The following is a 15,993-nucleotide window of genomic DNA, read 5'->3' on the forward strand; positions in this document are numbered from 1 at the left end:
TGTGTGATTTTTATTTTTTGCGCAGTAAACAAAAAAATAGCAACAATTTTGAAAAAATAACAAAATTTTTCAAATTTTTTTGAGTAATTTACTCTCTGTGGACTTGTTCTTCATAACTTCCTGGTATGTCTACATGGCAGGAAATGAAGGAAAATCTCTGCAGTGGGAACCATATAACAGAAAAAAATAACAGGTATTATATAAAAATATTTTGGCTTTAGATCTACTTTAAAATGTGCAAATGAGAGCAAAAGCCAAAAAGTAAAATTATATAAAATAAATCCAGCATAGAAGCTGTTTAACCTAATCTGCATTTTCTTTTGTTAAATTAACCTTTCTTAAGAAAATATAACGCCACAAACTTTTACAACTGCAACAAGAACGTTTTAATTTTTTGTTGCAGTCATAGTCTTGTTTCTGTGGACTCAACAGCAAATTAGGCATACAATGCAACACAAGAAAAAGGACAAAAAGTTGGGACTTTAAATGGAGCACCGAATATTGTGCCCCCCATCCCTGGTTACATGAATAAAGGAAGAGGTTTGGGACTTTGAATGAGGTGGAGACCAGAGCGCTAGGAGACATGGGTAATAAAAACATTTTATTACTGTAACCAACAATTGGCAAAGTACAATATATAAAATAGCAATTCATGTATAGACAGCATATTACAAACATTTGGGACATTTTTGGCCATGTTATACCCTGCAGACCGTTTACAGTACGGCAACAATGTAGCAACTTTGGACTGTGTGGCCAATACGAAGTGCCATAGTCCGCATACCCTTTATGCATATTTTGTGTACCTGCACATGCATCAGACTGACCCAAATGTTTGTAATATGCTGTCTATACATGAATTGCTATTTTATATGTTGTACTTTGTCATATGTTGGTTACAATAATAAAATGTTTTTATTACCCATGTCTCCTAGCGCTCTGGTCTCCACCTCATTCAAAGTCCCAAACCTGTTCCTTTATTCATACAATGCAACACAACAGCCGCTCACACTACAACACTGGGTAACTAATTGGGTCAACAAAGGATAACTTCACCTAAGGATTCTCATATATAATAGCTAACTAAGAGGGCAGGTCAAAGGGAGTTGGGGTGAAATTGGAACTTCCAGTGGGCTGGACAAAGAGCACTTATTTCAGTACATATCCTCTACTGTACATAATAACAAGCACAAGTTAAAAGTATAAGTAAGAGATTACCTATTTAATACCAGCTGTGAATTTACAACCATTTGTCACACAAATCACACATACTATATCGATACAGATTATAATATTACTTTGTAAATACATAGTACACTAAGAAATAATGTATTTTTCAAGGATATTCATCTAATCATTACATTGCCTTACCCCTTAATCCAAAGTTGTATATATCAGTGCACATTTCTAATTAAAAACATTTTAACTATTATTTACTCCATTTGGATCAACAAAACATGGATGACATTTTATAATAAACCTTTAAATTTGAATTTGTGGAAGCAATTCATTAGGATGCTAGTTCTCCTTTAAACAAATCATTTCATTGTGATGGGAACATGCAGTGTAAAATGATATCTCAAAGTTAATTTGAGGTTCCTTTACAGATGAAGTAGATCTGAAATACTTTTATCTTCTTCTTGATTCCTACTGCCTGTCCTTCGTGCGTGAAGACTGAAACATGGTGCAGCTTTACCACCTAGTGGCTTTCTTGGCATTTCTGGCATCTTGTCACCCCTTTGACTCCGGGGTCTACCTACAACTTGATGGCTGTGCTCTGGAAAACAGTAAGGAGTGCAAGAATTATGTCACTGTTCATGCTCTTGTATATTTTAGGTATAGTAGGTGCTTGTGAATGCTAGATGGTACCATTTAGAGAAAAAAAAAATGTTTGCTTTTGTTTTTTTATGCTTTTATTGCTTTATTGCTTTTATGAGGTCATAGCATTTTAGCAGTGTTCGTCAAAGTGGTCTATAAGGACCATTAACAAAACAGGATTTTGCACACTGGAGGCATTACCAAGCCCCTGGTTTTAGATAAGGGCAGGACATTATGCTAACCTGAAAAACAAATTACATCCCCAATTTCCTCATAAACCCCAAGTTTATTGAGGCTTGTTCCACAGGTTTCATCTTGTTTAGGAGCACACTGTGGAGGAAGCTTTTGCAAAGCAACTTCTTAGCAAAGAACTACTTAGCCCCAGTATGGGGAAGCTATACACAGACTTGAATGGACGTGCTCATTGTGATTTTTTAACTAGTGCTGATTAGATTGTTATAATTCCAATCCAAAAAGAGTTTTCAGAGTTTGAGAGGGGAGTTTAGTTGCCTCCATAACACATTGGCTATTTTTATGTGATGGTATTACAAACAATTAAAGGCATGTTGAACTCTCAATTTGTGTTTGGTGATCATGTATATGTCTACTCTTTAAGTTGCTTTGCATTTCCAGGGCCTCTTAAAACTTTCATTTTTAATTTTGGATAACATAAGTGAGGGTTATAGCCCCTTTCATATTTTTTGCTCTCTGTGTCCCATTAGAAGCATTTCCCGGCACTTCCTGTCCCTTAACCAAAACAGGAAGTAAGAGCAAATCCCTCAAAAAAAAAAGGAAAACCCTTGCTGTTACCAGGGTCAGCATAACTAGTATCCCCACTGGAAGGTTATCCCAATGTCCTTTTCAGGTGACAATCCCAAATGTATTATTTCTGATTATTTTCTGTGATCACAGTAGACAAGACAAATAGGGTGAATCTTCCTAACAGGGGCACAGACAGCAATAAAAACCTGATAGATTTTCCAATACCTCGCAACTCCATCTAAAACTGGAAAAAAAAGGTGTTGTCTAGATTTTGCCTAGAGATACACTTTAACATCCCCATATTGGAAGTTTGTCTTTAGAGGCTTAAGTAAAACTGCTTAAAGTTTCTTGAAAGCTTTACAAACATTGTACAAATGCCTGCTGTAAACAATGCTCTGATGCAAGTTAAAACCCCTGAAAAATTTTATGAATTTATTGAGATACGGTGATGATCTTTGTTCATGGTTGAACATCGGATCCTGCAGCTGTGTGTAAAAGTGTGTATCCCATTTTCTGCAGGTGACTGCTTTTGGTAAGAGTCTTTCATCCAGTGCCTTATTCACAGCTGCTGGATACTTCTTTGAGTGACTGCCTTCCAGTGTTGTGAGAATTAACATTAGCTGCTGTTACTGAGAAAAGTTGTTCCGCTTGCCCATCCCCTTTTGCCTTCTTTGCCATTTAGAGAGCTTGTACTAGTATTCTCCAACAATGCATCACATTCTATAAATGGAAGAGGAGAAGATACATTTACAAGATCTTCACTGCCCATTCATAGAACTATTTGCGTTGTGGGAGAAAAACATACAAATGGCAGAAAGGGTAAAAGGGGTGCCAGCGAAAAGTGCAACTTTTCTCAGTAGCAGGCAGTATTCGGCAGTCCTGAAGAATGAACTACATGGAAGATTATTACCAGAAGCAGCTGCCTGCAGGCAATGGGAAATACACTAATAAACATGACTAATGTGTTTAGTGATGTAACCCCAAATAAATAATACATGAGTTTAGTGATTGGATTTCCATTTATTAAGAGGTTCCACAATTTCTTGTTAATTAACCTGGCCCTTAAACCTAAAAAAACAAATAAATAAATAATTCTGTGAAGTTAAAGCCAGACTATTGCAAACTATGGTCTACTAAAAGCTTGCAGATAAAATAATTTTATATATTTCTATTGTTTGTTTGTGTTTTTCTGCGCTTGAAATATAGCACTGACTTAATCTTGAGTGTAAATCTGCTCTAGAAATTAAATATTGCATAATTTATATAGTCAATTTACCATCCTTTGTTATCTTTTGCCTGTGACAATACATTACTGACCACTTAGTAAATATGAGAGACTAGTAATATTTCCTGTGAATATATGTGTTTTGGAAAACTCAACAAAACTATTAAACAAGCAAAAAATATTAATGGAAAATGTCTACTTTTGCAGTTGTGACAGGAGTACTTTCAAATAAGGACTTCTTGATCAAGAAAATGTCAGAATCTCCAGCAACCAAGAAAGCTCTTGGCAAAAAGGGTAAAAGTCCAGTCAAGGGAATTACCAAGTAAGTTGGATCATTGCTATTTGCTATTTTTTCACCCCTCACAAACACACACATACTGTCCTAACACGTAACATGCTGAAAAAAAGATTATATGCAGGTTCTAGAAATGTGCCAAGACTTTGAGAGTTGGGTTTTGTGTCACCTGCCAACCAACCGATGGTTCTACCTGAGCTTGCTTCCTGCTGTGTAATCCTTCAGCAATGACTCAACAACCAAGCCCAAGTCAGTGGTGGCTAACTATACAGTATAGAAACTTCTGTAATCATTATATAATAATGTACTGTGGGGGCATGTTTCTGCAAATGTTAACATATTTGGGGTTTATTTGTGTGCATTTGACAATTCTGCTCATTTTCAAACTCGCACAAAATAACTCAACACCTCTGCAACAACTTCCTATATTTGTTCATGTTTGTCTTTTAAATCAACAGCATTAAAGTAGAAAAAATAGACTTCTCCAACATTGAACTTGACTTTCTTCCTGATCTTGGCATCCATATGTTTGTGACAAACAAAATAGACATTGGGGGGAAAAGGTGAGATGTGACTGGATCGCAAGATTGTCTGTGTATATTTCAAAAATTTTAAAACCGTGACCATTTACTATTGCTTAACAGTTTTCTGGGTGGAAGGACAGAGCTGAAATTGGAAATAAATATTTTTACAAATTCAACCCTAAAGAAGGAAAATGTAACGTGCCCAACATTACGAGTTACAGAGTGCAAAGTGGAAATACTTAATGTCAAAGCCAATCTACCAAAAGGGTAAGTAGAGGTAATTTTACTGCATAGGGGTGGGACCATGGCTTTGAGGGCATCAATATGTTGCTCAGTTTTCACAAACAGCCAGTGGGTGTATCACATGTGCTAATTGAGCATTATAGGAAGTATATTCAGTTAGAGAAGAGGCGAGCACTACGGGTACAGTCTGTATAGAAGCTACAAATAAAGAAATATGTGAGCCTCTATGTTCAATTATATTCCCAAAATGTTAACAGAATAAGGTTTTTAACCACTTCCCGACCACCCTCCGCCTTTTCACTGCGGCAGGGTGGCTCTCTTGCGCAAACCGCTGTAGATCTACATTGGTCGCGCGCGGGAAGCTAGGGGGAGAGCTTGAGCTGCCGGTAGCGTGTTCCCGCCCCCAAATCGGCCCAGGGGAAGCCGATGCATGGGTCAGGCGGCTCTGATTGCCGCCTGACACCCGCGATCGTTCCCCGCTGAGAGAGAAGGACAAAACATTTGAAGCATGATTCCACTAGTGTATGTTCAACTTAACCACTTGCCAACCGGGCTATAAATGATGGCTACAGTTCGGTCAGGTTATTCTGGGAGGGCGTACAGGGACATTCTCCTAGAATCACGCTTCCTGCGCACCTACTGGGGCACGCACAGGGAAGTGTCCCTGATTGTTGGGTTTTCCGCATCACAGATCGGGGTAAAGGGCATTGACCGTGGGCCTTTACCATGTGATCGATCCGTCGAATGACAGAGCAATCATTTGTCAACAAACTGGTGCATGTCCGGTTCAGCTCTCTCCTCTCCTCCCACGCTGTACACATCGATTGGTTGCATCATGCGAGGAGAGGAGGGAGACAGTGGCAGTGCTCACCTGTGCCTCATCTGTGCCTCATTTATGCCTATATGTGCCTCATCTGTGCCTCATTCTTTCCCATCTGTGCCTCATCCATGTCCATCTGTGCCTCATTCATGCCCATCTGTGTCTTATACGTGCCACTTTTATGCCCATCTGTGCCTCATTCATGCCCATCTGTGCCTCATCTGTGCCTCATTCATGGTCATCTGTGCCTCATCCATGCCTCATTCATGCCCATCTGTGCCTCATTCATGCCCACCTGTGCCTCACCCATGCCTCAGTTATGCCCATCCTTGCCACATCCAAGCCACATCTATGCCCAACCATGCCTCATCTGTGCCCATCCATGCCACATCATTGCTAATCTATGCATCATCCATGCCACATCAGTGCTCATCTGTGCCGCATCAGTACTCATCTGTGCCACATCCATGCCACATCAGTGCTCATCCATGCCACATCAGTGCTCATCTATGCCACATCAGTGCTCATCCATGCTACTTCAGTGCTCATCCATGCCACATCCATGCCACATCAGTGCTCATCTGTGCCACATCAATTTCACATCAGTGATCATCCGTGCCACATTGATGTAACATCAGTGCTCCTTATGCCATATACATGCCACATCAGTGGTCATCCGTGCCACATTAGTGCTCATCCATGCCACATCAGTGCTCATTTGTGCCACATCAGTGCTCATCCATGTCTCCTCCATGCCACATCAGTGCTCATCCGTGCCACATCACTGCTCATCCGTGCCACATTAACCTTCCTAGCGGTATTCCAGAGCGTGACTCGGGGTCACATTTCAGAGCCAAAAGCGGTAAACCCGAGCCACACTCGGGGTAGCGCTAGAAAGATCGCTGGATCCTGGAAGAGGTTTTACTTACCCTTTCTCCGGGATCCAGCGATGTATCCCGGCGGTGTGCGGCGGTGGATCTTCCTCCCGATCGTCTCCGTGCCCCGGCTTCCGTCTCCGGCGACGTGACGTCCGCCGGGGGGTGGAACCGGCGGCAAATTCAAATGTAAAACACACTGATACCATTCAAAATAAAATAAAATCACATTACATTGCCCCCCAGTGCCCTTTCCTGCAGTTTTACTGTACTTTTTATGTAAATATATGTATATATATATATATATATATATATATATATATATATATACATATATATATATATATATATATATACATATATATATATATATATATATATATATATATATATATATATATATATATATATAATTCTTGTGAATGAGCAGCCCAAACCAACTGTATATATTATACATACATACATATAAATATAAATATATATATATATATATATATATATATTATACAGTGGGTACGGAAAGTATTCAGACCCCCTTACATTTTTCACTCTTTGTTATATTGCAGCCATTTGCTAAAATCATTTAAGTTCATTCTTCTTCCTCATAATTGTACACATAGCACCCCATACTGACAGAAAAACACAGAATTGTTGACATTGTTGCAGATTTATTAAAAAAGAAAAACTGAAATATCACATGGTCCTAAGTATTCAGACCCTTTGCTCAGTATTTAGTAGAAGCCCCCTTTTGATCTAATACAGCCAGGAGTCTTTTTGGGAAAGATGCAACAAGTCTTTCACACCTGGATTTGGGGATCCTCTGCCATTCCTCCTTGCAGATCCTCTCCAGTTCTGTCAGGTTGGATGGTAAACTTATAATGTTGTTATGGTAATCTGATCAAGAGGGGGTTTGTCCTCCTGTGTGTAGTATATATTGTGTGTGAGTTTGTTCAATAAATGTTCCAGATCTTATACAAACTATTATCGGCTAGACTTGTATATTTTTGGCCATATTATCTGATATCTATGTTCAAGACTGGAGGAAGCGGTATTCTGACGGAAGCACACAAGCACATTGTGGGTCAGGTTCCATTACATGTGGTATCTCCATACTCAGGAGGACTAGGAGAATGCGGCTTTGATCGGGTCTTCGGCGGCCATGCAGGCTGGTTGCCCGGGTCTCCCAGTGGGATGGGAGACTAGGGCGAGCCGTGGACGGTGGCGGGAGGGGGGGACGTCCCCTCCCGATCCTTGTAATGACAGCAGAGTGGCTTCTCAGCTGCATCGGTTGTCATTACAAGACAACCAACTGTTGGCTATGGACACCGGTACCGGGGTAATGCATCTAGCTGCAGGCATCACTCCGGTACAAGCACTTTCCCGAAATATCGGCAATATCAGTCACCTTCGTGGCCAATTCCGACATATCGGGGAAAGTGCAGATCGGCCCTCGATATATCGACTTTGTCGATAATCGGTCAATCACTAATCACTCTTGCTCACTCCTGAGATTAATTTGGGATTATTTACTATAGACTATGGCAGTGGTTCTCAAATCCGGTCCTCGGGACCCACCAACAGGCCAGGTTTGCAAGATAACTAAATTACATCACAGGTGATCTCATTTGCTTCTCAGTGATTGCAGTATTCTAGTCTGCATCCCCCAAGGTAATACTTAAAATCTGGCCTGTTAGTGGGTCCCGAGGACCGGATTTGAGAACCACTGGACTATGGAATTTGTAGTGTACATTTCACAGTGCACATTCCATCAATTGACACGCACTGCTTATTCCAAACAGCAGGAAGTGAGTGGGAGAAGGTGAGGTTCAGGAGCTCAGGAAGGACATTACAAGAAGGCACAAAAACACAGGGAGAAAGAATTTCATGAAAAACAGATTACAGTGCCATTACGTAATGGACGTATATGGATTATTTTTCAGAACAAGGATGTCATTTAGTGTCACTTTAAGTGGTGGGAGATTTTTCTAATGGGGGCACAGAAGGCAGTGAAATCTCAAGAGAAGATCTATCCCTTTCCCACTCAATATACATTTTTTGATGAGTCATGGAAAATACTCAAAAGGCACTGTGTCGGTGTCATTGTACAGCAGTGCCAACACTGCAGCTCATAGGAACCGATAATGTACCTATATTGGGATTAAGATTTACTGCATAATACATAATGTGATGTGGCTGCAAAGCAGTAATGTAAAAGGAAAAAAACAACTGATCTGAGGTACGATCGCTACAGAAGTCCAGCCAGACTGGTAGCCAACCATTGTTAATTTTAAAGAAAAATCCCAAATTTTACATCTGAACTTGAAGAAGTAATAAAATTACTAAAAATGCATTTTGTGGGGGCCATTGACCCTACATTGTATGTGATGCTGTTAGCAGAGGGGATAGTAAAAAAACTGGTCAGAGACCAGCAAGAAGAGCAGCTTTGTGGGACCAGTTTTGCTGGAGGAGGAAAACTGTGGGATCCTTGGCTAAATAATGTTATATTTTAACTCATCCCCTAGACCACGGGTGTCAAACACAAGGCCCGCGGGCCGAATGTGGCCCTCCAGGCCATTTCATGTGGCCCTCGCACCTCTCCTGCAGCTACCCCCTCATCTCTGTCCCTACCTTGTCTCAGCAGTCGGCAGCAGAGAGGAGGACAGAACTCCTCATACAGATTCTGTACCTCTCTGTTTAGCTGCAGCACCACCTCATCTCTGCCTCCCCTGGTCTCAGCAAACTCCAGCCCCTCCCCTGCTCTTCCTCCAGACCCTGCATTTTCTTTTTCCCAGCTTCTTCCAGGAAGAAGCACAAGGTAAAGAGGGTACACTGTGATGTAAGGGAAGGTGGGGGACTTTTCACTTCTGATAGTGAGGGGGGGTGGGGTGCTCTGGACATCTAGTCTTACAGCTACAGCCGGCCCTTTGAGGGCAACCATAATGCTGGTGCGGCCCTCGATGAAATTGGGTTTGACACCCCTGCCCTAGACAAATCCAGCTTTAGACCCAGTATTAGCTGGGGGGGGTTACATATTTTTTTTTTACCTCTGGAAGCTTTCCCCTGGAATCATCTTGACCAGGAAAAGTGTTTTTAATGGCTGAACAAAGCATTCTTTTCGTAAAATTATAATATTAACTCTGCTTGTTTCTGTTTTACAGAATTTTGCCAAATGTGATGAATAATTTCTTAGATAAAAACCTCAAAACTATTTTGCCTACAACAGTAAGTGGTCTGAATATTAATGTATGCCTTATATATTGTATACAGCTGTTTACTATTAGAATGTATTATTGTTTTCAATAACATGAATTTGAGACTACAGTATTTTCAAAAAATCATTAAATCAAGTCAGGACTTATATTTAATAATATACAAATGCAGTTGGAGCCAAACTCCAGGCTCCTTGCTCCAACACCCTCTCAGTACTCAGTCTTTTTCTGCACCACCACGCTGAAGACATTTTTTTACAGATGTCCTTATGCCAGTCACATGATGCTACAAGGTCCCCCTTCCTCATTGCCTCTTCTTATTGATGAGCCTCAATGATGCACACAATGAATGTGTAAGGTCAACATGCCCCCTGCCGAGTCAGGCCTATAGGTTTGCAATCAGCAAAACTCATGTTCCCTGATGATTGGACGGCTCTAGCATTGAATCAGCAATAAGTGTAGGGACCACTGCTTCCACACAGAGAGCAAGGATCCTTCTCTACAGCATGCTGACAGCGGACAGACTTTGCTACTCTACTCTGCTACACATGGCTGTGGCTGCTTTCTAAATAGAGACAACTGTAAAAATGTGTAAACCTTTTACAATGATGCACCTGCAATGTCTTCAGTCAATGTAAACTAAAAGTTCAACCAGAAATACCTTTTATCAGTTAGTAGTAAAAATTATATAGCTAGCACGTTGATCCTTGCTATTGGATATACACATTTAAGCCAATACGTAGATCAAATTTTGTCCAATTCCTACTGAATCAGTTTAATTTCAAGACATGGGTGGACCTGTCAGAACCTCCCAGCTCAACAAAAGTCAATTTTAAATTCAACTGAGCTAGATGAAAAATTGTTGGCCCTGCAATGACTACATCCTTTCAGATGCAGTCACCATTCTGAAATTCAGGCAGCCGTTGGTGCTATGTCTGCCTGAATACAAGAGCTGGCAATGCAGATTCCCTCATTGACACTGTTTAGTGTGAATGAAGGGATCAACTAAATGAGAGCATGGATAGCCCTAAATACTTATATATTTTCACTATAAAGGGGCTACACTGATTTGGTGGGTCCCTTCCTTATAAAACACTGGCCTGATGCTTATAGATATACAAACAGAAAAATTGAGCATGGCAAGTTTAATAAACAGATCATAAAAAGAAAGGTCATAAATACATTTGTGATAGATTATTCTTATATTTCAGGCTTGTCCAGCAGTGGATTACATACTCACTGAAGTAAATAAAAGGTTATGCATACAAGAGGGTAAGTAATGATAGTGAGCAGTGAGATGGGAGTTGGATTCAGATGTAAGCTAAAGGCAATATGTTTTACGGATTTGGGTTGACACAGAAGACCATTATTCTCACAAAAGCCACAGAAATGGCAGCCTTATTAAAAGGGAGCCCTGACTGCTGGGTGCATAGCACTTTAAATAGATGTGCATGAAGGCAGGGGCCGCCGCACAGATGCCACTGCCCCGGCTGCATCTAGAACTATGCTTAAAGTGCCATCAAGCCCACTACAGTGAAATAATTGTGTGAGTTGACACCCTATTTAGCTAGGCCACCCCACTAGGCCTCAAACAAAAAGGAACAGTGACATTGTTCTGTTCCTACCTGTCCCGGCACTAGACTACAGAATCATGTGACGCTAAAAGTGCAGAACACTAACTATCCTCCACCAGTTCTCCAGCACAGCATGTTTGTCTTGCTCCAACCCATAGGCATGGGAATGAGATACCCATTACTAGCAAGGCCTCTCTTCTTCCATGGTCCAGGCCCTGTTCCTGGAATAGCTCTATACCACAGTGGCCCCACTGCTGAGAAGAGCATACCTAGGCAAACACCATACTACCAATCCAACTAAACGTTCTGACACAGGCCTCTATTACCCTTGTCCCAAACTGTCTGCTCTTCCTTCTACATCAATGTTAATAACTCAAATTTATTCACACTTCGTTCCTATATTTGCATACATTGTGAAGGCACTCTTGAACTCATCTTCATTAGATGACCAGACCAGACTAAAAAAATTGTTTTTCTGAGGTGCAATTCATGAGATTAGAACAGGATTGTTAAACAGTGATTCTCATTAAAACCGACTAGTGATCACATAAATCAAACAATGGACATTCAACTTCACTGTGGTATTGGCATTACTAATAGCTACAGTCTCTCTGAGGTAACTTAGAATGACATTGATGGAGGCAGTATGTCAACTTTGATTTTGGGCTGTACAATGATTCAGGCTGTATACCTTTGTATGCATACCTTGGGCTAAAATGTTTCCCATATATGTGGGTAGGTCCCTGTCCCATCAGAGGTGGACTCCTCCCTCAACTAATAATCGCATCATAGGATGTGTGGTCTTCCCATCTTTTCTATGAACCAAATTAAGCCCCTATGCCCAGTGGAACATTCTCCTATATACCCTCACAACAGAACGTGACCTTGCCTCCAGCCAATGCACCACTACATATAAATAAACCCACTGATACTGAGCATCAATACACACAAATAAAATGATTACAGCAACACCTTGCAGGTTTCTGTGCATTTTAATGCTGTTTAATGTTAAAGTAAAACTAAAAGCAACATTTTTTTTTTGATTTGGCACTCCTTGCTGCTAGAATGAATTTTACTCCCGCGTGCATGAGTTACATCATTCTCTCCCAGCCATTAAAGATGAACCTCAAAAAAACTGGAAGAAGATATCGGTACCAGCGAGGGAGCAAGGAGAGGCACATTTAGTTCCAATTTAATGAGCACAGAAAACTGATTAGATTTGTGTCCTCCTAAAAGTCAGAGGTAAACACAGCCTAATTTTCAGTCTTATCTAGCCAATTTCTGGTTGGTTGTTTTCTGTTAAGGCCCTTAAAGGAGTTGTAAAGTCAGAAGGTTTTTTTATCTTAATGCATTCTATGCATTTAGATAAAAAGCCTTCTGTCTGTAGACAGCACCCTCTAATACATACTTGAGCCCCATCTCTGTCTAGAGATGTCCACAAGTCCCTCGGCCATTCGAGACTCTCCCTCCTGATTGGCTGAGACGATTGGCTCCCGCGGCTGTCAATCAAAGTCAGCCAATCAGGAGAGAAGGGGGCAGGCCCGAACAGCAGCTCCGTGTCTGAATGGACACACAAAGCTGCAGCTCGGCTCGGGTGCCCCTATAGCAAGCTGCTTGCTGTGGGGGCACTTGACAGGAGGAAGCCCAAGAGGGACCCGAGAAGAGGAGGATCTGGGCTTGTCTGTGCAAAACCACTGCACAGAGCAGGTAAGTATAACATATTTGTTATTAAAAAAAATTGAGACTTTACCATCTAAGTTGCTTTTCTGGTGTTAAATGCTTGTTTTGCACTCATGGCAGACTTTAGTCTATAAGTTTATGGTTAAATTGTAACTGTTTTGTTACTTTTTTGTTACTCTACAATCTGCATTTACATGGTTTATTTGGGGAGGTAATAGACCAAGATTGCATAGCACAACTCTATCTCTCCATAAAACAAAAGGAGGGGTAGGTGCTCTGGACCTTTATTATTACCATGCTGCAGCAATCTTAACTAGGTTGGTAAATTGGTTTCACCACTCCCATACCAAGCAATAGGTTTTTATAGAAGAATTGATCGCTCCCTATGATCTTCAGGAACTATCTTGGATAGACTCATCTTTTGGTGGTCAACCCTAATTTTTACCCTTCCTTAAATCTAATCATGCGTTTGGGATAGATTGCAATTACGATTGGGACTCTCTCCCAAAGTGGGTCCAATGACTCCCTTGTTCTGCAATCCACAGTTTCCCCCTGCTGTGGTTTGGACACGCTTTTTGTTTTGGAATAAGGAGTCGCACCGCAGAGTATCCCAAATTCTCTACCAAGGAACTCTTCCACCTTTGTCAAATCTGATACCCATACAGCACCACTCAATTAAGTATTGATTGGAATAGCAGCAATTACTATGATTTCTTTCCTATTTTTCTTCAACAGAATTATTTACTGAGGAACTAGATACTTTTAGGTCTTTTTTGCAAGACGCTACACCTGGTCACGTCCTTTCAGTGGTATATAAGGTCCTCCTTACAAAACTTCATCCGGAATTTTCTTGAATACACAGTCAAATGGGCATTAGATTTGAAGACACAAATTACAAGAGAGGAGAGGGTAAAATCATTTACCCTTACCCACAGTCTGTCAATGGCGACTAAGGTGCACAAGACAAATTTTAAACTTCTCTCCCGGTGGTATCGGTATCAAATGTTACTTCATCGGATAAATCCAGACACCTCGGATATATGTTGGCATTGTCATTCTGCCAAGGGCTCTCTCTTGCATAATTGGTGGGAATGCCCAACTATCTACAACTTTTGCGATTTGATTTTGCGTTTTTTTTCTAATGTTACTGGGGCAACTGTTGCTGACACCACAATTTACTTTGTTATCTATTTTACCTGGTTCTTTCAAATGTCTTCTTAGACATTGGTTGACAGCAGCGAGATCAGTTATACTGCACCATTGGCGAACGTTCAATGCTCCCCCTTTCATTTACATTGAGAGGATGGAGTTCCTTTTGGCACATGAATTGGAAACATATGAACAATGTCAACAAATTAGGTTGTCTTGGAAGCTGTTCAGGGGAGTCATCAGAAATGCAAAATTTACAACTGAAAAGTTTAGGAAGAAAACTTTTATTACCTTTTCAGTTGTGTGTCATATCGGCTGGCAGGGAGGGGGATAACCCCAGCACAGGGAAAAGTTTCATTGTAACCAGCACCATAACTCTGCAGTGGCAACTCTGGATGTTTTTAAATCTCTGCTAAGGTTGATTGGGTTTTTAAAGTCGATTACTTTTTAAAGTCAACGTTTTTTGGAAACATCACACCTCTGAATTACATTATATGAGACTGAAGCCTGGACCAAATAGATCTTTTCACCTTTAACTACAAGCTTACCTGCCCCCTTCCACCTCCCACGCATTCCTATTGACACATAACAATGATGACCTGTCAAACTGGTCAATAAGGATGTTAAGGAAGCAACAGGCAAACAGACACTACCAAGAAGTGTGAAGCTTTATACAGTTGAATAGCCTATGATTCTGGAGTACTGAGGAGGATTTACAGATTTCTGAAGAAAGCCACAGTGTACAGGAAGCCTCCAGATTGCCTTATTGCATTGAATTTTACAATGACAGCAGCTGCAGATTGAAAAGGAAAGAATTTACAATGGTGCATTCTTCAGGGATCCCGTAGTTACTTAGGATACATTCTAACAAGTGGAGCGGTAATCTTACACAGGAGGAGCACCTTTAAAGTGGCTAAGGAGTGGAATATCTCTGGTGGTTGAAACCCGTTGGAGCAAATTAGATCTCTAAAATTTGAGATCCAATCCTTCTGGTAAGAGGCATGTGTTTATGTGGGGAAGGCACCTTGCTGAAGCACCAGTCTGTGAAGCACTGTTCATAATAGAGCATGAACAATTGGACTTTCACTTCTACCACTGTGGACTGGATTTGTTTATATTGATTTTTACCACTTATAATGTTTTTTAGGGGGATTTAGGGGATTCATAATTGAATTTTATTCCTTATTATAACAGGTTGCACACTAATTTCTTTTATATATTCCTTTGTCTTTATTGGACAAGACCCCAGTGAGAAAAGATGATATGGCATGTCCCAGCTCACCTGTCACAGATGAGGTGAGGTATCGCATACTAGTTTACAGAATCACCTGTAAAGATATTCCTGGCAGACCCACTGCTTTCTAATAAATACCTAGAGTTAGTCTGGACTGTGAGCTCAGACTCAGAAGTCAATAAGAATGAACTAGTTAAACAATTAAAGATGATTGAAGATGAAAGATTTCTCCCATGTTTTCTGGTCTTGTCCGAAAATAGTCTACTTCTGGAGTGAGGTTTTAGATTTAATTCATTTAGTCACGTCTCTTTCCATTAGACCTACAATGGAGGCCTGTAAATTGGGCATGGTTGAACCCTTGTCACCGACTGGAATGGAGCGCACTTTGATTGGCCTTCTTCTTTTCTATGCCAGATAATCTATTACCATGCAATGGAAACGACCTTTCCCGCCCTCCCTTTCTTTATGGAAACAGCTTGCAAATAAAAACCTAATACTATATAAAGATACATACACTCACAGGGGATGTCCGAAGAAATATGATAAAGTATGGTATAAGTGGCTAGCGGAACCTTCGGCAGTTTC

At 40.7% G+C, this 15,993-nt stretch overlaps 1 protein-coding gene across 1 annotated transcript in view; it reads left to right on the plus strand.

Annotated features, from left to right (window-relative positions):
* Nucleotides 1-1,681: 1,681 nt before the first annotated feature.
* The window catches only part of BPIFB6 (BPI fold containing family B member 6), a gene marked incomplete at its 5' end in the record, with an annotated part of 34,988 nt that continues 20,676 nt past the window's right edge, over nt 1,682-15,993 (plus strand). The window contains 6 exons of the mRNA XM_082272501.1: nt 1,682-1,787; nt 4,013-4,127; nt 4,559-4,663; nt 4,745-4,891; nt 9,721-9,784; nt 10,983-11,043. Of these exons, the coding sequence (XP_082128627.1) occupies nt 1,682-1,787; nt 4,013-4,127; nt 4,559-4,663; nt 4,745-4,891; nt 9,721-9,784; nt 10,983-11,043 (598 nt within the window). The remainder of the gene's footprint in view (nt 1,788-4,012; nt 4,128-4,558; nt 4,664-4,744; nt 4,892-9,720; nt 9,785-10,982; nt 11,044-15,993) is intronic.

The sequence above is a fragment of the Pelophylax lessonae genome (genome assembly GCF_965119305.1).
Source record: "Pelophylax lessonae genome assembly, chromosome: 11".
Taxonomy (NCBI): Eukaryota; Metazoa; Chordata; class Amphibia; order Anura; family Ranidae; genus Pelophylax; species Pelophylax lessonae.